At 41.3% G+C, this 26,343-nt stretch overlaps 1 protein-coding gene across 2 annotated transcripts in view; it reads right to left on the minus strand.

Annotated features, from left to right (window-relative positions):
- Positions 1–225: 225 nt before the first annotated feature.
- dym (dymeclin) overlaps positions 226–26,343 on the minus strand; it is a 57,993-nt gene continuing 31,875 nt past the window's right edge. For both annotated transcript variants that reach the window (XM_039615282.1, XM_031754625.2), the window contains exons 15-17: positions 12,716–12,898; positions 9,623–9,736; positions 226–1,632 (exon numbers count right to left, since the gene is read on the minus strand). In XM_039615282.1, the coding sequence (XP_039471216.1) occupies positions 1,483–1,632; positions 9,623–9,736; positions 12,716–12,898 (447 nt within the window). In that variant the 3' untranslated portion in view covers positions 226–1,482. The remainder of the gene's footprint in view (positions 1,633–9,622; positions 9,737–12,715; positions 12,899–26,343) is intronic.

Consider the following 26,343-nt stretch of genomic DNA (forward strand, 5'->3'; position numbering starts at 1 on the left):
CAACTGGGCAAGGCCGGAGGACATTTCAATCCACTCGATAAAAATCAAGACCGGCTGCTCAGCTTGTGGTCGATAAACACTTTGCATTTGTCAGGCTGACAGAGTCATAAACAAGGTTTTCAGTCCAAAGTTGCATAACCTTAAAACAATTAAGACAAACGTGATAAACGTCACATGAATGCTGCAGTATTTCACTGCTAAATAACAGCGTGACACTCAGGCTGGTTGGATTTCATATTTTTATTTAAACTTCTATTTTCAAGGTAAACGTTGCCACAAAAAGGACAGCTGTCATCATATTATATGCATTTTTATATAAAGCCAGGTTCCCCGTCTGGGAATAATCAAAGTATAGTACCATTGCTTTTCTCTTTCGGTAATAGTAGTCTTTTCAGCACTACTGCACTTTACATTTTGGGATGGTGAATATATATAAAAACAATATACATGAAAATAAATAACAATAATAAGTCCCTACTTAAACATGAACGTAACCAGTTAAAGAGACAACGGTAATTATGCACAACAGGACAGGAGGTTTAATGACCGTCCCCGGTTTAAGTATTTGCCTTGGGTGAGCATCAGGAAAAAAATGCTAATGACAAAAACAGGGTAAAGTCTGGAATAAATGAGCTGCAAGCAACAACGAAATCAGACGAATTAAAGAGTGATGCAGAGTGCTTATATCATCCGGGGACTGAAATTTAATTAAGCTGTACTTGAATGTGGGGGGTGGGGAGGGATATTAAACAGCCGGCAACACTGTAACTCCTGCATACTGATGATGACAACAGAGAGTTTTCTCTCTCTTCACTTCTTCAATTCAAAAGCTCAAACGCGTCAAAAGCTGTTGTACACTGAGAACAATGTATGCAAAAAGAGAAGAAAAACAGTTTATGAGATAATCGCGTGTAAAATCAACAATAATAGGACATTTGAAGATGAGTGGCAGGTGTTGAGTCACAGCAGGTTTTTAGTATTCAGTGCAGAAGCAAATGAATGTTCATCAGAGCAGTGTAACGTGTGTCCGCATGTTTTAATTGACCTAATGAATTAGCCAATGCCAGCGTCCTGAGCTCCTCGTGATATCACAAGTCAGCATGTGCTGAACCAGATGAAGCAGCTCAGACGCTCCAACAGGTGTTCACCGTGGGACTGAGTGAGCATGTGCATGAGCGGGAGCTACCGCGGGAACTGTAACCCAAGAGCAGGTGAAGCTTCACAGTGTAGAAGCAGAGAGATTATTAAGATACGAGGGAGAACGAGGTTGTGCTGCATGAAAAAGAAACACCATCCTCTACAAGGTTGAGGCACTTTCAAAGCAGCGTGAACATACTATAAAGGGTAATGCATACACACCTACCCAGGACACACACACACACACACACACACACACCCACCCACACCCACACCCACGTGCCATCAGTTCCTTTTTCTGTACTGAACGGAGATGGAGACGCGCAATCTGCTGCAACATGTCCTTCAGCCGGAGTCCATGCTGAACAGCTCGATCCCGTGTGGGCTCCAGTGGAGGCCGACTCCAGAGTTGAAGACCAGCGACCACACGTAGGGGATGAAGAAGTCCTCTGGCTGGTCCTCCTCCACATACTTGAACTTGAGCTCTGGGAATTTCTATTCACAGAAAACACCGGGAGAGAGAAAAGTGGAATGATGAGCAAGTCATAAAAAAGCAAATGATGATGCAGAAATGTTTCTGCATCGAGTCTTTTCAAAGAAGACATTTTAACTTATCAGACTGACAGTTTTATGCAGTATGAAGTCGACACTAAAACTGCAGTTCCTCCAGTGGTCAATGGATGCTCACTAAAAAGTGAGCGAATCCCCTTAAATTCTGATGTTAAAAGCTACTTTCAGCTGCTCCCTTTTTCACGAGGGGGTTTCTTATATAGTGCCTTTATACTCTACTTCAGCACTCAAATGCTTTATAATTATGTATGTAGTTTATAGTTTGTCACATTCACCCATACATTCATGCAAACACTTGTTTCTACATCTAATCTAACATTCGCAATCTGAAGAATGCATTGGGAGCAACTCAGACTTCAGTATCTTGCCGAAGGCTTCTTTGGCATGCAGACTGGAGAAGCCAGGGACCAAGCCACCGAAATTCCGATTAGTAGATGACCTGCTCTACCTATTAAGCCACATGGCGCTACACTATCCCTATAAATTCCCAGTAAGTAAACATGTTCAGAGCCTGGTAAGAAATAAATATTTTGGAAATGGCTAGCTCTATTATTAGCTCTAATTAGAAGTTAACTGTGTTGGTGTGAAACAGCTGTAGAGTTTATGAATGTAGCTTGCTAACTGATCTCACTCTTGTCCAAATATGGTCACTTTTGGTTCCAAAAAACCGAAGATGTTAAGCATAATTGCTTCATAAACCAACAGGTGGGGTCACGGTGGCTACATCTATCTTTTATATGCAGTTTATGCTGTTAAAAAACAAGACCTGAAGCAGCGTATTAAACCTGCGCTACAATAACGTGGTATTTGTTGTTTTTTTTTCTTCTGTGTGTTGTAAAAATGTGGATTGCCAAACACAGCTCACTGAAATAAAGTCTTTTTACTGGAGCCGGCTGTTGAATGAATGAAATACTTTCACATGAAGAAGAAAAGCTGTGCTACTCAAATCACTGTTAATACCGTGAAATATGACGGAAGACCTCTTTGAAACCTTGACACTTCCCAGCAGTTTGTGAAGTGGGAAGAAGTTTTGAAGGTGTTCCTGGTTTGATCAGGAAAAGTCTCCTTTTTATTTTTCCTATAAAGAGGAGACATGATCTTCACTTGGGGGAACTTCTCCACTTTGGGTTGACATGCTGTCTTTAGAAATAGCACAAAAAAAAAATTCAATTGCAGCTCTATTTAGTTTCATATCATCTATTTTTAACTGGTGCCCTTTTTAACCTCTCACCATAATAAAAAGTAAAACTGAGGCAAAATTCTAACAAAATCTTTCAATGAAAATGAATTTTAAGAGTTTAAAAGTCACAAATTAACAGATTGATAGCTTGCGTAATCAGTTAGCATCTTGAACAGCAGCTTTTTCCAAACCCTCTGGAAGCCCACCAACCAGACCAGACCAGACCAAAGCATGCATGAGCCAGCCCACCTGACAGCAGGTAGGCAGCCGAGGAAGCACATCAATAATACATAATGGTACCTCATTATATCCTCCTGTCTGCACATGCATGTATGTGCACACACGCGGCCGGTAATCAGTCTGTGGTGAAAGACAGATGCTGTAAGCCTTTATTTGATGGTCTGAGTCCAGTCTTTTCAATCCTGATTGGCTCCATTCAAGGCCTCACTATCGGTATCACAATGACACAGACCGAGGGGCTGTGGGGTCACAGGCCATATGCCAGGTTACTGAGGCTAAACTGTACACACACACACACACACACACACACACACACACACACACACACACACACACACACACACACACACACACACACACACACACACACACACACACACACACACACACCACTCCCATTGTTGATGGCCAGACACAACACAGGAACTGTATTATCTGGGTGGTATGGGTGTGTAGGTGACTCCTTCGTAGCCTAACGACTCATGCGGCGTTCACATGACCTTGTTGGTGACAGTTGCTCCACACATTCAGGCCTTTACTTGTTATCGTAGAGGATGAAATACAGCCTTTAATTTTTCATTTTGATTGAAAATAGTTTTCTTCAGCAGTGTCGTGTTTACAAGCATGAACAGACGGCAGCCGAGCAGATTAATACCCTGCTGCAACCACCGTGATATATGAAAACATATGAAGCACAACCAGTTGTGCTAATTAGGCAATTAGGTTAATCAAAGCATAAACCAGCAGACACAGCTATGTCAACATAGGTTTGAAACAACACATGTTACAGCATCAGCATTAACCTATTTTTACTCCTAAGGCATTATGTGTACATGCGCAGTCAATGTTAACACCTCCAAAACTAATCCTCTATATGAGGAAAATACAGCATAAGCGCCTTTTTTCATAGAAACCAGACACACATAAGACACTGAGGCTACTTTGGTAAACGCTTGCTTAAATACTCTGAATATAAGTAGTTCTCCATCATGACCCCTGAACACAGCAGTCACAGTTTAAAGAAAAAGGTAAAGAAACTCAGAGCTTACGCACAAGCACACAAATGGTATTTACTCTAGCATTACTATATGGATTTGGATGCTTTATATCTGTATAAATACAGATATGAGTGGCTTAACTTCAGTATTAAACCCATAATTTATCATTTTCATGGCCTCATTGAAAGAATCTAAATTATTATTCATGGGAAACGCAGAAACATCACCAATCATATTATAATCAGATCTTTACAAATCTCTGGCGTGCTTTTAGTATTGACATGCTAACATTATCACTACTTCAAAAATGGGTGCCACTGAAAGGAATTCCTCTGTAATTATAGGAATAGCTTGGCATCCAATCTGTGTTTCTTGATATGGATGCGAGGATCAATACCAGACTCGTGCCTGTACTTTAAATCTAAAATTATAGTTAGCCATCTGCTTAGATTAGAGTATGTCCCAAGCTGAATAATAAACACTTATAGAGGAGAAGTTGCTGTTTAACACTGATATCTCTGGTGGACAATCGCAAGAACTCGACAGGAATCTGGCACAAACAAAGCCCTAAATATGTCTTACTATAACACACAAAATCTACACCTGTGTGTTTGTTTCTTCGGCTGCCAACTCCTCCTACGCAATCAGGAGTTGAGCAACAAAACTTGGCACACAGGTACGTCTTGGGCCCCTGAAAGCACTTATCTATATCATATCAGACATGACATCCCATGTTGCCTAGTAACCACCTAGCAATAGGCTAAAATTACAGTTTTTAGCAGGCAGGCATCTACAACACCTTAAAAAAAGCATCCTTAGATTCCTATAGTTTAATTTTACACCAATAACATCTCATTTATATCCGCAATAGCTGAATTATACACAATGTGGGGTTGCAATCACCTAGAAACATGCTAAAATAAACCATTTTAAGCACATAAACATCTACCATCTCTATTTTGTAAAAAGTTTGCCAGCAGCATGGGTGTGTACTAGTAAACAAAATATGCTATTACAGGATAACTGTCCCCTGAAACCATGTTACATCTCCATCTTTCCATCTAACCTTTAGCAGTAAAGTGTTAATCTTTACTAATCTCAGAAGCCCTTCAGTGGCAAGTAGAGATGATGTTTGTTGAGCTATGATGACATAAAAAAATCGACACAGTGGGAACTTAAAGTCGACGCAATTTCCCTAAATTTCACAAAACCAGAAAAGAGAAAAATGACCCCGAATCCCAACGGCCGCCTTCTTCTTCTTACATCTATGTTTGAGAGCCCCACCAGGGTAATTGCCTTGCATATTGCTAAGTGCCTCACAGCAAAAATGTTGCTTTCAGGCTTGAGTGAATACTGGGGGAAAAAATAAAATCAGAGCATCTCCAGACTGCCACATCCAGTAACTAATATTATCTCTGTCCCTTATTCTGTTCATACTGTCCCAGTACATATCTCCTCTGTCTCTCTGCTGACTTCCCCTTCCCTCCCCTTCTCTGTTTTGTTCTCAGTCTGACTGCTGTCTGGGGCCCACTTGGCCCGGGCTCATATCAGTTAGTTATGGGTCCTGGCGGGTCAGGCCCTCGCCCCTGAACACAGACTGGCTGGCTGGCCTCATATCTTTACTTAGGACGCTGTGTTCCCTTTCCTCCACTGTGCTTTCGCTGTCAGAGCTCGGCGGCCAGACACAGAAGAATGCGGCGAGGGAGCAAATAAGAACTTGATACACACAAACACACACATTTACATGCAGGTACACGCACAAACACTGAAAAGTCAGATTTCGAAACGCTTTACAAATCTTTGACAAAAGTCGTGGGTTTTATATTCACATTCTGCTTTTTAAAGTTGTCCTCTGGGAAAGTTTAGTTCGTTTCATGGGTGTGTGATGTATCTGGATAAACATCTTTAGCCTACAGTAATGTTAACTTTAGCTAGCAAACTAGTTTGCTAACATAGCTCATGAGACTAGCTTTCATTTTGATCCTCCAAATATAAACAGGTTACATTATATCGATATTTTATTATGGTATAAACTTTATATACATTTTTAAAAAATGATCAGAGGTGGAATTTAACTCTCGTTTGTCTCAAATAGTACGTTTGAGTTAAAAGTCAAAGTATTTATTTCAATCTCACATCACTTTACACCTCTGTGACTTTCTCACAGGCAAATATTAACATACTGCGATCACCACAACTGTCTGAAAGCTTTAGTTAGTTATATTTATGGGCAATGTCCCATAGTGACAGCTGAAAAATAACTAAAAAGATATGATCCTTTATATGTTTCAGATAAAATGAAGGGTAAACTGATGTAGTAAATATTCTTCTATTGATTAATGATTAAATTTTTTATTTGCAACATCATAATTTTCTTAAGAGGGAAAGATATCAGAGGTGACATCAGATAGACTCCTAAGTCTTACTTTGAATGTTCTAACAGTATAAAACAGTTATTATAGATGAACTGGAGAGAACTGGAATGTTTAAGAAAACTTCAAGGTGACCTTTCTTTCGACAGTGTGGAGCCGTTTTCATACATGAATTTCGGTCATTTTCGGTGAAAATGGGTCCCATTTTCCAGAGTTATCGAATCCACTTCAGACGTGCGTGCATTACTGGAAATACTTTGCAGGCTTTAAGCGAAGGAGCCTGCTGGACAGGGTGAGAAGAAGCTGGGACACATGACGGCGACTCACTACCAGTGAATGCACCTGAAAAATATCTGTACCAGAGAGCTCGCAGACTAAAAGAGCGGCCAATCTCCGACCTAGAGAGCGGTGGACGTTTATCACACGGTGCTTCATTCGGTAAGCACTAGAAAAGTTCAGGGCTACAATGCATTTGTGAAAACTGCTTAATACTATTAATGCTTTGCAAAGCCCCGATTGCCCTAAGTTTGAGCTCTGAAGGCGGATTGTATTACACAAGTTAGGCATGGGCTTTCTGAATTTACTGCACTCATCTGAAAGAGGATTTCTACATAGAAACGTATAGAAACTGTGTTGTCAGTGTGTGGGAAAGTAGTAATGGCCAGCCATCAGGCCTCTTAAGCCCCAGGTACTGACTGACTAACAGCTGGTAATCCCCCTCCCCCTCCGTCTCTTCCTGAGGAGCCAGAGAGTCTGTAGGCTATCGCTGCTCAAAGAGGCAGATTTCAGCAGGAGAGGCTAAACAACACATTCCGCAGGCACTGCCTATAAGCGCCACTCAACCTCACACACCCTGAAACAACACACACTCAAAGAATGAGAGGCAGGCAGCTGAGTGTTGAGGGTCATCCAAGGGGTACTTACCACCTTCAATCCTTTCTTTCAGTTAGCGCCTAATTTGCATGTCTACATTTTGCCCGGTTAAAAATCTGCATCCTCACTTATATGTTTCTATTTCAATGCATTTAACTAGTGTCCATGCTATCGTCATGTCAGTGGTTTACCTGACAAGTGTCTGCAGTTCCCAACCAACCAAATTTGAAGTTATTATATTGGAGCCATGTACAGGCTGTGATATAGATTAACACTAAATGTGGATTTTTTATTTTTTATTTTTTTTAAAAATACGTAATTTTAAAGATCATTTTGAAACTAAAAATGTCCAAACATTTGCATGCAATAACAGTAAATTGTGTCTTAAGCATCAGTTATTCTCAGTGGAGGACAGCTGGAGACCCGATGGGGTAATAGTCAGTCCTGTTATGCCACACACTTCTTGGAGGTCTGCTTGAAGTCAGCTGTCCGGGTGAATGGCTAGCTGATGCATTCGTATGCACTCACTGCGTGCTAACCATCTGATAATAAAATTGATTTTGGTGGGACCCAAGCGGACATTAGCAGACCTGCAGACATGGGAAGTATAATCTCCACCTAAGCCTCTGTTTTATGCTTGTTAACTCGCCTCATGTCAATGTAAATGGCTGAATTCTCATTGCAACTGCATAACTGAGCAGAAAAATAAATAACCACAAAAAAAGACGATATCTGAAAATAATGTCACCTTATTGATGAATTTATCAGTGTGCAAGAAGAATCATGGAATATAGTTTGGGAATGAAGTTTCATAGATATTCTTCCCCAGCTGCACTACAACACCATAGTGGTGCTTTCAGCTTTCAGCGAGTGTTAACGAAATGTTCTGATTTTGGTTGTTAGTGTAGACATGGGTGCAACTTTAAGACTTAAAAATTCATGCACTCATTTACATGCAATGTTCACACGACCCGAGGGTAGAAAAACTCCACAAACAAATTAATAAAAAACAAAAAAAACTTTATTTTTAGAGAGAGAGAGGAACAATCGCTTTTCCCGAACATTTCATTCATGTCAGCCCTCTCCGTGGAGCAACAACTGATTGAGACACCGATACTGCTTCATCTGAGTAATTGCCGACTTATCGATGACTCCACACAATATTAATCTAACCTATAGATTTTTACATTGGGGGGGAAGCTGAATGAGCTCATAGGATGACGGGAGGCGAGAGGTGGAGAGACAGCTGTTTGTTTGAGAGATGGTGCCATCAAATGGTAGGGACTTTTCCCAGAAGACACATTGCCCAGATATACTTTTCACTTCACGTCACCCTGTGGAGCTGGAAAGCACTCTGATGTGGAGAGTCAGCGTGAGACTCAAAAACACTTTTGCACAAAAACATAGACTGCCATTTAGTCGGATGGTCATCAGCAGACATACACAAATGCAGTAGATAACACACACACACACACACACTCATGACCCACATTCACTTGTGCCACAGGTACAGCACTCTCGCTGAAGGACATGAGGGTTATCCACATGGCTCTGCGGGTAATTCTGTGAATTCATGGTCGCTACATTAGTGCTCTGACGTGCTCGCTGTGAGCACGACAGAGAGAGTGAACATGGACTCGTGGCCGCGCACCATCCCTCTTCCACAGACAAATGGCTTGCAGCCAACCGCCAAGTATGGAACATGAAACACATGATAAAACATGCAATTAAGAGCTCCCGAGCTGCTGTGGAGATCGCTGGTTACATATTTCCTTACTGATTAATGGAGGAGCATTGGAAAGGGAAAGGGTTAGAGAATCCGCCAGGAGTGTTGGGTAACGAGGCATGGTGGCAGATTTATGTCTCCTTCATCCCCTCCCCCCAATCTGATGTACCCATGACAAAGTGCCGTTAGCCGTCCCCCCATCCCATCTCCTTGAAATGTCATTACATGTTCACATGTAGCAGGTAAGCAGAAATGGAACGAAGATGGGCATTAATGCTAATGAGAACTGGGCTTTGGCCTTTTGTGACCACTCCCAGTGGCTCCTTTCCATCATTCCATTGCCCGAATCCATATCCCAATCCCAAACATCTCAATTGTTCAACTGGACTCTCTTCACATACATACAAATTTAACACTTCTTCTTCTTTTTTTTTTTTACCTTTTAGCAAAGCCCACATTTTATGACTCCTGTTTTCCATGCTCTTCCACTTTGTCTGTCACCCCGCTGTCTGTGTGAGTGAATTACCTTCAGTCTGTCTTTTGGCAGTGCCTGGGCTCCTTTCATGATGACCTCCTGAACTCTCTCAACAGACAGGTCACTTCCAGCCTGCTCCAGACGCTGACTGAAGAAGCCAATAACCTAAAGGTCAAACGGGAGGAAACAGCCAATCACAAACTTGCCATAGGGTCTTTTAGCTTGCCTTAAAGCGCTTTGAGGTGACTGTTATTGTGATTTGGTGCTATAGAAATAAAATTTAATTGGACTGAATACAGTTGGAGTATTTAGGGGTAAACACAGAATTTAAATACAAATTACCACCAGTACAGTGTCTTCAGTTCTTCATGTTTAGCCAGGAAAATGGGTAATAGGTGCAGTTATTTATTGAAATGTACAAACACACAGGGAAATACAATATATAAGACAAAAGCACATTTTAAAAATCAATATGTTGGTGCAAAGCTATTATTTTATGCTTGTGAAACTACGATATATTAGGCATTTTTTATAGATTTAACTAGGGAAATGTGGGGGAATTGTGACAGGCTGCTAGTAACAAAGTGTCTAAAGATATAATAAAAAAAACTGGTTCTTTACTAAGTTGTCTTCAAGAGTAGACACAAAGTTAAGATGTCTCTTTTGTTTGAATAACTCATAGGTCATTGTTAAGTGTCTTAACAAAAAATATGTGATAAAGCAGGCAGTGTCCAAAGCAAAATCCACTTTTTACCTAATAAAATAGAAGAAAACACAACTCACTAATGAAATTTGACTCTTGTTGATTATCTCATCATATTAAATGGTTATTTTAAAATATTTCTCGTCAGGTTTTGTGTTAATGAAGTTATTGATATCTCTGTTCCATTTTGTTCTACTTGTAAGTATAAATCAGCTGGTAGCAATAGCAAAAAATGAATAAATAAATAAAAAAAAAAATCAGTATTCACTCTTGTCTGTGTTTCCTAATACACACACGGGACCTTGTTCTCATTGAGCTTTAATGTCAACTCCCAGCTCCATCATGACCCTCTCCGACTCTTCTAATCCCTCTGTTTGGAGCTGTCACATTAATATTTCAGCAGCCACACCCGATATGATGACACCGGGTGCAATATGAAGATCTAGGAACAAAATGGCATCATGCTACACGCGTAGGCCTGAGAGACCTCAGCTGTGTAAACAATAACACTGGTCAGTGTTCCAAAGGTGGTCTGAACATCACGTTGGAGGAATCGGTGCTGAACCTACAGTACGTCGACAGCTCGTTTTCATTTGAGGCAAAATATTGCCGCTTCCATAAACGGCCATTTAAACACGTGCATGGGCTGCCATGTTTCCTAGCAACAGTAACTCGCTTCTGTAAATGCTTCTTTATAAGGATACAGTACAGCACACACTATTCAGATAAACCAGCCACATTAAGGACACCTACCAAATATTATGTAGGACCAGAAAAAACAACTCCGATCTGCAGTATCAGCTACCGTGACATGAGCAGCAGATCCTTTAAGTCTTGTAAGTTGCAAGGTGGGGCCTACGTGGATCAGAGTTGTTTTTCTAGCACATCCCAGATATGCTCAGTCAGATCGAGAACTGGGGAATTTGGAGACCGAGTTAGTACCTTGGAGTCTGTTGTCGTATTCTTTAAATCTTAAACAAGCACGGCAGGGGTGCATTAGCCTGCTGAAGTGGATTACTGCCACCAGGGGATACTTTTGCTTATTTTTCTGAAAAGGTGTATGTAGTGTGCAACGATTTCCAACGAAACCATGGTCCAGATCATCACAGTACCTCTTTCGGCTTCCCATAATGCTTTTTGGTGCCATTTCACCCCAGGTAAAGGTTACCAATACATGCACGGGTCTCCTTAAAGCTTAAACCGAAGTGAGCGTGCTTTTCATTTATCGAGGGCTAAAAGGCAGAGAGACTTACAAACAAGCAGCAACTATGGATGGCTGCAGCAAGGATGCAGCCGTGGACCACCCAGCATTTGGCGCACGTCCATGTGTTCCAAACCTCAGGCTTCAAGCATTAAAATAATCATTGCATTTATGATTGTGTAAGTTTATCAAATTACTCTTAAGCCTGTTAGAAGACAGAAAAAAGTGGCTATAATTGGAAGAATGACTAGATTTAATTTTGGACTGGACTGGCTTGACTGGTGCCATTACAATGAGATGTTTTAAGAGATACAGCTGATCATAAATCAAGATGATTTGCAAAGCTGGGTGAATTCTGCTTATTGTCAGCAGAAAAAAACCTAGAGTTTAATTTTATTTTAGCTCACTTTAAATACGTAGTTCACTGGAATTAAAAACTGCTTTCTGGGTTTAACCTCAAAGAAGAAATCTAAGAAAGTCTTTTTTGTGTTTCCACTGCTCTTCTAAGTTTTTCCCTGAAGAAATGTTTGGTGTTCCTTAATTACAAAAAAAACTATTACAAATTCCTTTTAAAGCTCCTTTTTTTGTCAGAGCAACATTTAAAAAATGCTTCTACAGGCAATTTTTTTTCCTCAGTGTGGGCGGTTTTAAAGATTTCAAGCACACCAGAGTTCATGCACTATGTGTGTCTACATCTATCTAATACTAATCTCTTCATTAACTCAGAAGGCCTCCCATATGGGCTTATTTTAGAAGAGCAAAAAAGCCGCCTCGCATCCTGAATAGCCTCGGGGAAACTGACTTAACCGAGGGATTCTACCTAGGCATGCCTCCCTCATACTTATGGATAACTGTAAAAGCCTGCGGCAATGTATGCAGCAACCCCCATCCATTGCACACACACACTCATAGCCACCAAAGCTTCCTTTCCCTTCTCTACGTGACTGTGAATGACAGATTTCTCGGACCGTGCTTTCTTACTTATACACCACACATACTCATTGAATGTTTGAGATGTAATGGGGAGATACTTGACACCAGTGGACTGATTAATTCAATCATACTACTTAAGTCATGCATTCTATATCGCCCGACTGCAATCTTCTGCCCGGCTTTTTCAACATTTCTGAGCAGACAAAGAGGACACTGCAGAAAAAACTGTCAAGCTTCTCTTAATTCACTTGTGATGCTTTGGGCGATTCCTAGTTTAAAAAACCCAAACAACAAAAAACAGACTGACCGTGTCGAGGTTCTGCATGATGTCCTGGAAGGACGGGTGCGTCCTGAACTGCTCAAAGAGCTCCCTCTTGTAGAGCAGTGCGTACACCAGGTTAGGGTTGTGGTGTAGAGAGTTGCACAGGCAAGAGTTGATGATTTCCAGCATCATGCGGATGACTTCCTCAATCACACTCAGGTCCTGGGCCTGGAGGGAGAGGGAGGATGTAAAGGTTAATTGGTTTCCCACTAGACTGGTTCCACTTATTATATTGTTTTTAAATGATTGTTTTCTGATAGAACGATCAGCAGGGGGTAACAGACAGATGGCAGAAATGGCAGCAGGGATCAGACGAAGGACAAAAAGTAAAGCATGAATGTCAGCCAAGGTCTTAGCAAGTGGCAGAAGGGTGATCTTTTAAACCAGATATCAGGTTGTGTCGGCCTATGTTTCCTTGTGTGGCAAAGACGGCTACTGAGTGACACGTGACAGTCAAAGACTATAAGAAGGACGGACAAAAAGACGCAGAGTTTTAAACCTGACATGATAGCGTTGTTTTCAGTGTTATTTCAAACTAAGTAGGCTTGTTTTAAATCAACACATAAACCCAAAAAGTTCATAAACAAGGATTTACAGATGGGAACATCAACACAAGTGATTGTTGGAGAAATGAAGTGAAATTTCAAAGCAACATCAAAAACAAGTTTGACATTTTAGAAAAATGTGCATACTTGCCCTTTGGTGAAGACAAGGTTGATAACATGTAATATCTATGAAGGTTCAGACAACCTTCCAGATAGGAAAACGATCTTTCTGCTCCCACTGTCTGACTCCAACTAGCTGTGGCGGCCAAATGGTCGCTCGGCGATCGAGCATGTTCCACCCTCGACCTCCATTCTCCAAACAATGCCGGTCCGATTCTCAAACAGATTGACAAAGGCTTGCAAAATGACTGTTGTCTAATTTATGAACGGAGCCAGTTCGCTAACGTGTTGCAATCAGTCTGAGTCGGTCTGCAACAATGAGTGCAACTAGTTGGGGACACGTCTTTTTATAATTGTGGACTTGATTTTACTGGTTATCAGCGGGTTCTGGATAACAGCAAAAGTGACTCTGTTATTTTGCAGTTAAATTACCATCCTGCAGCAACTATGTCACCATTTGAGAAAGAATTCTTGTGTCAGATCTACCAGCTTCTGACTGGACTCTGAATGTAGGTTGTCACTTCAGTTTAATTTAGATTTCTGCATATGTAGACAGCATTTGCAGTTAATCACAGTTAACCAGTGCATTATCATAAACTGACAGCATGTAATTGTCAACTTGTCCCCATATCATCCCCATTTCTTGACTGCATTTTATTGCAGTTTTATGGCAGCTGACTGCAAGTGGTTGCAGACCTGCTTCCCATCTTTGAAGCAACAGTTTCAAAGCCAATAAGATTCCAAGTTCATTGACCTATAGTTGATTTAATTGTGGTTGGTCCAACTACTACTGTGATTGCAGCAATATGATGTTCCCTTTTAGTAGCTCCTTTTGCTCAAGAGCGGTGAAATGCTATTTTTGGCATAATTACGTCCAAGTCCTTCCAAAGAAACAGTTCAACAAATAACAGATTGCCTTTATAAAGGGGGTTATTTTTATATTTTTGTTTTTGTACAGATTAAACAAGAGACACAATCTGTGAGCTTGAGAGATGCGGGTGCAGCAGAAATATTTTGTTGGCTTTGGATACAGTCCAACTACCGTCTCCGTGTTTTCAGCCTTTACGATAAGCTAGATAAGCTAGGACAGCTAGCTGCTGACTAAAGCGTCATAGTGATCACATACGTATGACAGTGGTATTAATCTTAACATCCAACCATAAAAGTAAATAAATAAATTATATTTTATTATCCCTGCATTCAAAATGTTCACAATTAAAAGTGTACAAATTAAAAAGTCCTTAATTTTGTACTAAGTGTGAAGTATTTGGCCACTCTTTTGCTTTCAATAGCTTCAGTTATTAATTAGATGAACAATCAATCTTTTTAATAACTTGCAATTAAAGCAGTCAGTAGGAGAATCCTTTCTACACAGTGAGAAAGGTTTTCAGTGCCATTGATGTTTTTAAATGATGATAAAGATGTCTGCACCTGTCAACCTTTAAAGTTCGGTTTCATTTACCTTATCAGCGTGTTTATGCTACAGAAACCTTGGACCTTAATCTGCGTGGTGGTAACTCGTAAAACATGCGCTTACTTGTCGCCTTTAATGATATTGAAAATCGCTTTCATCATTAACGGAAGTCTATGCAGCTAGAAGAGTTTGGTTTCATCACACAACCTGCTTTTAATGGAAAAAGGGATGCTTTAAGAAAACTGGCTTATTGTCACGCATTGTTCTTTAGTTACTTCATTCACAACAATCCGTTCACAAGAGAGACAGACAGACGCCACCGTGTTGAGATAACGTCTTTTTGGCGTGTTCAATGGTGGCGCACAACAAGAAAAGAGCAGAGAGCGTGGGAAAATGAATAATCTACAGAGAGATAAAAACTTTGGTCAACAGAGTTCATGACTGATTTCCCATGGTGTGACAGCTGTGGGCAGAGCGTTACAAAATCTACTGTCTACGTTTGATGATATTACAAGATAAGCTCCATAAATGAGAAACCAGAAAAATATAACTCAATAACAACGTGACTCATCTCAATTAAACCAAGAACTACTAACCACGAGTGCGAGTTTCTCTTCACTCTTCACAAGACAAAAATATGATCTCTGCCTCTTTTTTAACACGAGCTATGTTATATTTGATCTATACACAGCATACAGCATCTATGTTAGGCTAAACAGAGGCAAAGCCTGCCTGTGTAAGCAGCTCAGAAGAAGCAGCTAGGACAACAAAATGCAAACTAAGAGAATGCAGGAGTCAGGGACACCCAAAGCAGCTTAGCTTAATGCAATGGACTTCTAATGAAATCAGTCCAATGGTAGTCTGACCACAACTGTAACACGCGACGTAGATTATCTGACAGGTTTTAGTTCGGATCCTGGATCTTTAAAGATCCCTGCATGCCTCCAAGCAGATATGAATAAATATGTGTGCTCCATTCTGCACAGTCTTCATTTTGCAGTGCTGTCTGCATACATAAAAAGTATTACAATTACTATTACTATATGTAAGAATAGCATGACATAAAATTTCATTGAAAAGATCTCCCACTGCCTTGCAAAAACTACCCAAACCACTACCAAGAACTGTCTGAAAAAACCAGCAGATGGGTGAGAGGAGAAAGAGGTGTGCCTTATACCAAAGTATTTATGAAATCTGTGTGTAATAATGCTCAGTGTAGTGTGCATTTATCACAAGATGTTTACTCAGCTAAAGTTTGCCCGTCTTGTTTTAGTTGTGCCACAGCAAAAATGTAATTAATGATATAATGCCGATAATATGACCTCAGTCCTTTATGTGCATGTATAAACTATGACAGTGAAACGCAGGCAGCTGTGCTGAATACAGTCCTTACTATTCACAACTGTCAAAATTTCTCGTGTGAAATGCATCATTCTAAGTGGTTTTCATACGTGAACTTTGGGCAATTTTGGGCGACCTGCATTAGGATATTTTCCACAGCTGTCCTTTCTCACATGCAGCACATACAGTAGCAGGAAACAGGCAGTTTCAGTCACGTTTGCACTATTGGGAAATGCTGCGTATTGTGGGTAAAGTACGCAGAAGGCACCACGCAAAACTCAGCATATCACCAAAACCCGACACCATCCAGCCTTTAAGTAGGAATCTGTCGGGTTAAAGCATCACGCGTTTGTGTTCTCACATGTACCTCTGTCGGCAACGGTGCATAAATACATGAATACTATGACAAAAACAATTTGACGGCACTTTTCCAAATGTTTAACTGACCAGTTCAGCCTGTCGGTCTGAAAACCTTTAATCATCGTCTTTGCTTTACAGGAAGCCTCGCCTTAGACAGTTACTCATCAGAAACTTCCTCTGGGTTTACACGCTGCCACATTTCAGGCTTGAAGTAAAATTCCTGTAACATGTTCATTAGAATAGTCAGCAGAGATAGCAAAGCTTTCTGATAAAGAAATAGAAAAAAAAAAGATGTATTTCAGAAGGTCTCATTCTTGAGCCGGGCACAACGTGAGCTTTTATATTCGCCATAGCACACTTATGCTTACTGATTCATTTGCATCACTGTTCTGCTGATGACCTGTTTTGATCAAGAATTTGCAATATCTGATTCGAAACAGCAACATGGTGAGACTCCTGCTGCAGCTGATTGGCCACTGAGTCTACCTCCAATCTGGGCTAATCATCTGTAACAGAACTGCATGTGGTAGCATTTTATATTCCATCTTCAGTGCCCTGCTTTGAGAGAAGTTCTTATCTTATAAATAACTTTGCTTGCTGTGATGCTTTTTTTAAATACACACTATCACTCCCTGAAAAAAGCCGGGGGATTAAGATAACAGTAAATAACTGTATTCTTTTGTGCACTGGAAAAGGTTACTTTAGAAATATAATGGGTTACAGATTATTGGTCGCTCTGCTGAAAATGTAATAACTAGGGCAACCCTTTAAAATTAATTCAGAATGATGTATCTTATTATTTTTTGTTTACGGTGTGATTACTTTCCTACCAAACTTTTTTTTTTTAAACAGGGCAAATCCAGCTGCTGCAGGTTACAGAGGTGTGACACTGTGCAGCACGAACAAGCTTCACGGTGAACAGCGATGCTGGAATCTATGTCAGAAGTGTCCGAAAAGAAATGTTGAATGTCCAGCACTGAAAGGCATTCTTGTCCAGTGATGTGGTCAACTACCACAGGTGGGGTCGCAGGCATGGAAACGGGTTGCTCAAAGCAATGCACATCGATTTGATTGGAAGGGAACCAAGGAAAAAGAAGGCTCGGACGCCACCATAACTCAGCTCGCTGAGCGTGTGACCCAAAGGCTGCAACAGGGGTAGCCTAGATTTGAGTCCACTCCAGACCACTTCCTGCATGTCATCCCCCCACCACCCGCTCCTTCTCCCTGCTTTCCTGTCTGTGCTCTATACTTTGCTGTCAAATAAAAGCTGTAAACCTTGTAAGCCATCCTATTCTCCAACAGCTTTGCTGACCCGTGTAGCTCTCTGACAGAAGCCATTCAAGCCCAGCAAAATGATGAAGAAGGATCGAACAGTTCAAGATTTCTGATCTTTACATAAAACAATACATCAAAACCATCAACGCGACTGGTAACAGAAATCTAGTTTAGCTATTTCAACACACATCCAATAACATTGCTGCACTGATTTCCACAAGCGTGGTGGTTGAAGGTGTTGAGCTTTAACCGGCAGACGTGGAGAGGCAATAGGAATGCAGGAGAGCCAGCTCTAATGAGGATTGATTGTGCGTCTGGAAGCAGAGGTGGCTCTCTGAGCTCGACTCCACTGCCTAGCTATACTTGCTCCACTCTTTTCCGCAGTGGCAGGCCATAATTAGACAGAAAGCAGGGACAGATAAGAGAGACAACTGAGTAGGAGGATGTGGAGGCAGGAGGAGGAGGACAGCAACAAAAATGGTAGCATAGATGATAAGAGAGTATGGGGGGTAGGGGGGCTAGCTGATGGAGAAAGCGGACGTGACGAAGAGGAGACAAAAGCAGGAGAGGGAGGCAGAGTAGGAGTGAAGGATGCCTGGTGTGTTTGTTCTCCAGCTCTGCACCAAGCTTAATGAGATTAGTCTGGCAGGGAAAAAATGCCACACTGGGGAATTCAGGTCACATGAAAATAGGCTAGCTAGACGTCTGCCTGGCCTTGTGTGTATGTTTGTCAAGTGGATGAGATTAAGAGGTCCACGGTCTGGTTGAAACCCAGACAGGATTTAAATATCTTGGCGGCTCCTCCTCTTCCACTTCCCACTCTGTCCTTTTGCACTTTTTTTCTCTTCAAACTGCATCCTCAGCCAGAAAAAACAAACAACAAAAAAAAAACACTTGACATGTGTTTGTTTGACAGCATATTCTTCCTACCTCTCCCTCCTCTTCTTGCCTTATTCTCTCTTAGTCATACATCGTTTTCCAACCTTGTGCCTTGTCATTTGGTCACAGCCACTCATGCTGCTATTTCTCGTCTTCTCTCCACCCAGGAAAACATAGGGCTTGGGCATGAGTCGTATCATTAGGCTCAATGATCCCGTCCTGTTTTACTTGCATCACCATTCACAGAAACCCTATTGAAAAGCATAGCGTTTATGTGCCCTTGTAGGTTTACACCCTTCCCCACCTCTGTGCAATTCTGCTGTTAATTCTTCAACATACCGAGTGCGAATGTGTCGCATCTGCAGGCGTGTTTGACCTCTGCCGTGTCTGACAACTGACAGTTTGTAGATGCAAGCAGTGACTAGAAAGCCAGAGCCCGTCCTTTCTATCATACCCACACATGTTTTTAAGCGAGCATTTGTGAGTGCGGACAGGGTGTTTAGAGACATAGACATGCAAATCCCTGTAAAGTAGGAGCTGGCATCATTAAACCAATAGCTTAGTGATTCCCTGGCCGGCCCTGCTGCTCACTGTAGGCTGTTGCAGGGCAGACAAACCAGACATATTAAGAAAGAGCACTGACGAAGACAAGGGCATGAGGATGCAAACAGAAAGAGTGAAAAGCCACACCTACAGGTTGAATAAAGCACAGTGGAGGAAAAGGATGAAGAGGGGGGAAAAAAAGCCACATGGACAGACAGAGAGGGTCAGACTGGCTGAGCAGCAGCAGCAGCAGCCTGCCCTCGTCTTTTGGGAGCTTTTTTTTTTTTTTTTTTTTTTTTAAATAGGTCATTGTCTGACCCGCATTATGGTACCACAGCCATGTCATAATCACACCATTTTGAAGAGCATTGTGCCCAGGTCAGCTTCTCATTACCCCATAGCTTCACATACCCACAAAACATCCTTTGTTGGATGCACACAGAGGAAAAAAAGGAAAAAAAGACAGTGTGTGTGTGTGTGTGTGTGAGGGGAGGGGGAGGGCTGCACAATGTTGGACCCTAAAGAAAAAACAGCAGCATCAACACGGTGTGATTATTTTGGATGCTGTCTGCATCACTGTCTCGTGTGTGAAGGGAGGACCCCATGTATTTGGGTCCATATACCTTATCCAGATTAAATAGGCACACTACTTCTCTGAGACTTGGCTAGCGCTAACAGCGGTGTGGCTTGGGTGGGGAATGAAGGCAGTACTGTGGGTCATGACGTGAGTGATAATGATAAAAAAAAAAGATGACGCCAACTGCTGCAACAGCACTCTGGGAGATAGGTAGGCAGTGCTAATTGATCTGCTACGAGCTGTGCTCTGTTTTGCTGTGCCTCGATCGCGAAAGGACCACAACGCAGCAGGGCTGCCCTAATTACCATTTGGAAGCAGCAGATCATTAGGACCCCAGAGCACCTGCTGCCTGCAGGGGTGGCAGTCCTACTGCCTGAGAATAGCAGCCGAAAGAGGCAATGATGGATGACAAAAGAGGAGAGGATGGCACATATATAGAGAGACGGGCTAACAGACTAATAAACTAATAACTGGGCCTATCGTCGTTGTTACCGGGCAGGTGAGGGGGTGAGGGGTGAGGGGTGAGGGAGGGGTAACCCCTAAAAGATCAGAGACCAAATTGTGGAGTCAGTGCGTAAGCTAACTCTCACCTCTCAGCAGGAAAGCGCCTTAATGAGAGGAATGCAAGGAAACAGATTTATGAGACAGAGAAGAGAAGATAATGAGCTACTTATTGCGTGGCAGAGAGGTTAAGAGGTTACTTGTTATATGTGATTAGCTTATTCTATGTTCAATTTCACTAGAGGCTTAGCTATTCAGCCTGGAGCCTGAAGTTGAGTTCATTTGGTGCAGTTGAAGACCACCACTCTAAAAGATCTCATTTAACTTGGTCTCCTATAGGCAAACTCTTAATTGGAGTTCAGTTAAAAAAGAAATGCTGGTGTGTTACATATACATTTCCTTAAATAAAATGCCACAACCCAGCCCATGTATTACTAAGATGATTTTAAGAAGTCCGTCTGAGTAACAGATTTGGAAATTCAAGGCTTGCATGAGAAGGTCCTCTGGAAAATGAGCAACATATATTTATTCTCTTTCATAACTTTCCAGGAATGTACACTTGATTAATTAAAAGATCAGCACATAATACTGATAGTTAGGCGTTGTTAGATTGAAATAATCTGTTAAATTAAATGTTCTGGAGTTACAAAAGAGTGTTCAGATCTTTGTTTGTATGTGTGACTTACACATTTGATGCCAAACGACCGTGTGATGAATTGCCTTTGCTTGCTTTGAATCGAACTATAATACCTGTCTGAATAAAGCCTCATAAACAGTAGAATGCATTTCATAACCTGGGGAGGTGGGGAGGTCTTTATCAGCAGGAAAAGCTGTAAAACCTATAAAAATAGGTTAAAAAACATATCAAAAAAGTTTTCCCGTCACATTAGCCAAATTTATTAAGTGGTCTGGATTGCAGTCGTCGCTGAGCCGGAATTCTGAATTGAAAGTGAGAAACACCATTTGCCAAAGCGTTTCCATGACAATAAGAAGTCTAAACAATCATCTATGTTTAACCCGTCTCATCTGGTCAACTTTAAGCTCGAGTGTGCTGTGTGGTTTAACGTTGCTAGGATGTGAAGAGGTCTCACTTTCTCAGTCTTCTCCCTGGTGCAACAATTCATAACGTGAGAGTCCTCTGTGATCTCATCATCTTATTACCAGTTTATAAATAACCTTTGGGGTCAACCTTTGCTGATAACAGCATGCCTGAACTAGTCTAATAAATGGTTCATGAATTGTCTTTTTTGTGTGCAGCAATGCTGTGCAAAAGTCTTGAACCACCCTTTCATTTCTTTATGTTTTGCTGGGAAAAAGAGAAATAAGTACAGTGATTTTTCCAAACATGTACACACACATGGAAATACAGTTTTAAAAAAACTGAGTTTGTGCAATTCTAACAAGCTTACAAGTCAGTATAAATAAAAGCTCCTATGATCGTCTTTAATCTTCAACACAGCCTGAACTCTCTTAGACAAGCTTTCTTCTAATTTGTAGACACTTCCTAGTTCACCTCCTCCACACATACTGACGAACATTTGAAGCAAAAAGCTGAAATTTGGATTCATTGCTCCATAAAAGCCGTTGCTGCAGATTTTCAGTTCACTTCAGTTCTTTTGTAATTTGGCACACCTCAGCCTTTTCTCTCTGGCAGACACTTCTCAACTTCTTGACAGCCACTCTTCCAGCTGAGACCATTTCTGATGAGGGTTCAGTGAACAGTAGATGGACCAACTTTAAGCTCCAAATGCATCTTTCAGGTTCAGTGTCAGCTCTCTGCTGGATATTTTCCCCCCTGTTTCTTAAGGACATGACTCTCAGATAGTGTCTAATTGCTGTAGATAGTTTTTAGGGCACTTCTTCTTTTGCCCTCCACTTATCTAGTTTCCTTAAAACTTTTAAGGACAAACTTGACAACACGGCAAGACATGATGAGTTTTCAGCTCATATCTCTACAAACCGCCATAAAAAATGTTCAAAGAAAATCTCTGAAAGACCTGAAGAAAGCCTGAACTATTGCTCATTAACACTTTAAAAATGATAAGACAGCCTGGCTACGCTAAATATAAAGAAACGAGGGGTGACGTTTGCACAGTATTGTATATAAGCTTGTAACTTTTATAGTGTGTTAATTCAATTTTAATATTACCGCTTATGAATACTAATTGACTAAAGTAACACTCTAAAATATTACACTACACATTCGGACTACAAATCTTTTTCCATCTACATGTGAGCTATGTTTGAATCATCAAACAACCTACAACACACTTAACGCAGTAGAACATCGTAAACAAGTGAATAAAAAAAGAAAATGTGCAGTGAGGCCACTTCAAATAAACTAAACAATAACTGTCAGCACAAACATTAATGCTGCTTGACTGATTACAACTACTCACTCACATAAACATCGCAGACTGTATAATAGCTCGCTTCAAAAGCACAATTTCTAGTTAACAGCTTGCATCACTGAATGACTCTGGACTTTACACACACACACAAAAAAATCATTTTGTAGCTTCCTAAGAAATCCGCACATTCCTGAAAGCCCTGATAATAAACAGAAGGCATAATGTTTATTATCTGTTGATATATCCCCGGGCTCTGCTTTCCTCTTAAACAAGAGGAATGGTGCTACAAAGCTAATGCATGTGTCTACTCCAGCTATTAAAAAGAGATCACAGAATGTGACTCAACCAGGACACATAAACACATAGACAGGGTGGTCCACCATGCTCCTGGCAGTGTCTGTGCGCATGTAAATGTGTGTGTGAGTGTGCGCGCTTGTAGTCTTTTCCCAGAAATGTGCAACAGTAAACAGACTAAGAGGCAGAGAAGTAACATTACCATTACTGGCTGGGAGCATAAACAGTGACAAACAATGCAACACATACTTCCATCTTTTTATGTTTGTTTGCATGTACAACCGCAAACTGCATGTCCTCGGCATATCTCAGTGGATGGGACAGAAAAATAAGAATAAAAATGCAGACTCAGAGGTAACCATAGGATCCCACGAGAGCTGCCCTTGTTGGTCTGGGAGCCTCTGGATGTTCCCCCCGGGGGTGGGGGTGGGGGCTCAAGGGCCCCAACCCCTCACTCTGTCTTCCCTGATACTAACCAGACACAGCCGCGCAAACACATTCAGGGACAGGGGGCATGTTCTGTGTGTGTATATACCAGAGAGAGAGACAGCAACCAAGAGGCAGACATCTACAGGGAGAAGGGGGGGTACAGAAGAGGAGACGGAGGGAAAGATGAGACATTGACACAGAAGCAGACTGCACCCAGCTTTAACTCCCAGCTTAGGGCAGTTTGACAACGTTTTCATATCCGCCTCTTGGTCTCTCCCTCGTAAAGAGAGCGATTATACGTCCAGGATGATCCCACATTAAACAAACATTAGTTCTCTCTCCACAGCCGGGCTCGGCCAAATTGCATTGTTTCCAGATGCCTGTCACAAAAACACGCTTACACCCACCCCGGGGCCCTCTCCTCCCCTCGTCCGCTCTCTCCTCTCTTCTCCTCTATCTCTCCTTACGGTTGCCTCAGCCTCCACACCTCCCCAAGTTAAGACGAGGGTTTGTGAGTAACACCAGGGCAGGCTGCTTTCAATTACGCCGCCACATCCGCTACTACCGCAGGAGCAGAGGAGAGCCGGCGATGGAGGAAACAAAGGAGCCGGCATAATGAGACAGCAGCCCTTCCTTCAGATGTCACAACTCTCAAAACCAATGACGGGCTTTAGCTGGCGTGTAAGGTCGTGTTAAGTGGCCAGACATGGAAAATTAGGAAGGAATTTCAACTTAACACTATTAAAAGAAGAAATTGCTATACTATGCTTTATACTTGTTCATATACAATTTAAGGCCTGAGAGCAGCTTTGTGTCAGTTTCATATATTATTTCTAAATAGAACCATGTGAAGCCTAAACCTGAGCATAATGAGTATCTTAGGGATGTCTAAGTGTAGCTCTGACAAAAATCAGCTACTTACAGCGACTACCTTCTGAGATTTTATTAACAAGTTGCTAACAAGACGCAAACTGCTGCTCATCGGGTCTACATTTTAAACTCTCCATCTATGCCAACCTCAAATCAAAGAGAATTAACAATAAAAAAAAGGTCTAGCAGTGCAGAGCCTAAAGGTATATTTACATCTCAGTGACCCCTCATTATTCTGTTTCTGCTCTATATGGCTGTACAACAGTGCTTTAAGCTAAATGCCACCTTCAGGATGTAAACAAGCTAAGCCGGGATGATGCAGACCATGTTAAACATTTTAGCTTAGCATACTAGCATTTACCGACAGGCACGAGAACAGACTGATGGGAATGTCCTTCCTTTTGCTTGATAATAAAAAACCCAATAGCACACTCAATCCAACACTTTAAATCTTACTCACAAATGCCAACATTTAGGAGGGAAACAACAAGCCAAGGAGTCTGAAGATAAGAAGATGGTAAGCCATACAGTATTAGCTGGAATATGTTTGTCAAAAGAGAGCCCATGGAGCTTCCTTCTGATAAGTAGACAGTACTCAGTGTGGCACATATCCAAAGTTACATGGCAATATATGAATAAATAAATAAACAGAAGCTACTATAATCACTTTAATTTCTGAAAAAGAAGTCAAACATCTGCTTTTGAATTTCACCTGTGCTACTTGAATGTGAAAGAGATGTAAAACAACAGCAGGCTGGAAAGCCCCCCTTTTCCAACAAATCTCCTCCAGTGCTCGAAAACACCTATGACTAAGATATTCACCACTCAAAACAAGGGGGAAGCTAATTGTGTAGTTTTGTTAGAGCTTGTGCTCAAGACAAAATTTCACTCGACTTATATCTCACGTCGAGTGTGTATATGTGTGTGTGTCCAAATATACAACATGTTCCCTTTCGTTACGGCACACTGTGTGGACACGGAGACGTGGATAGTAGACATGGGAACCAATGCCACAGCCAGTTAGTATAGTCTAAGCTCAAGGATAACGACAATATCAGAAAAGCTGACCAGTTCTGTCTTTAAAGTCTATGACCCAGACTATGTGTCAGACACTTCAAGGAAAACACTCATTCAAAATTCCCATGAAATAATGGTGCTGAAAATCTGCCATGTACCCTTGAGCAGTAAATTGAGTCTCTCTCAAAAGAGTGCTGTTGTGTAGATGATCTTGTGATTTGACCTCGTACGCCCATGTACGAGCACGTCTTTGACTTTTTGAATTTTTCGCTTCTATTATATTCACTTTAAGGCCATTTTCTCATATAACCGGCTGCACTCAGAATTTTTTCTATTTTTTAAGAAAATGCAATCGTGGCAAACCGATCTATATATTTCTCCTTTTGATTTTCAGTCATATAAAATGTCCACTTATGCATGTTTGTAAATAAAAAAAACAGCATTAAAATAGACCCTGAAGGAAGGAGGCATCCAAACAAGGGTGGATAATTACGCTTTATACATGTGTGCTGTGTACTGTGGATGTCTGCTTGTAAGGGGCCTCATCAGACAGTCACTACACGGTTGAAGAAGCACTCACATACACTCATGTTTCCCCAACACCTTAGGGTATTTATGGGGACCTTGTCCAAACTCGCACTAACAAACACACACACACACAAATGTGTTTGCATACGCACGCTTATCTAGGACCAAGCAAATCTAATGAGACAGCCAGACCGAAAGGCAGACAAACATACCCGAGGGCAGCGGCGTCTACGTGTAAATACAGACGACATATGTTTGTCAATAGCCAACAGAATGCTCTCGTCAGGTGTGACTGTCATATCAACATATTTAAAAAGAGAAATTTGCTGTCAGTCAATACCATATTTCTTTTTTTAAAACTGTCTGTTTTGTTGTTTTTCTGTCAAATGAATAACGTGCAAAATAACTAGTTAGCTAGTTACTGCATCTTCTTTTCGCTTTGATCCACAGAAACCGTAAAGTTGCTTTATGGTGCTGGGTTATGCCAAATCATTTTTTATTTTTAACCAATCATGACTACGTTGTGTTATAAAAGTTCAACGCCTCAAAAACATCAGGTGCAATTAGAC

Source organism: Oreochromis aureus, linkage group 7, assembly GCF_013358895.1.
Source record: "Oreochromis aureus strain Israel breed Guangdong linkage group 7, ZZ_aureus, whole genome shotgun sequence".
NCBI classification, from domain to species: domain Eukaryota; kingdom Metazoa; phylum Chordata; class Actinopteri; order Cichliformes; family Cichlidae; genus Oreochromis; species Oreochromis aureus.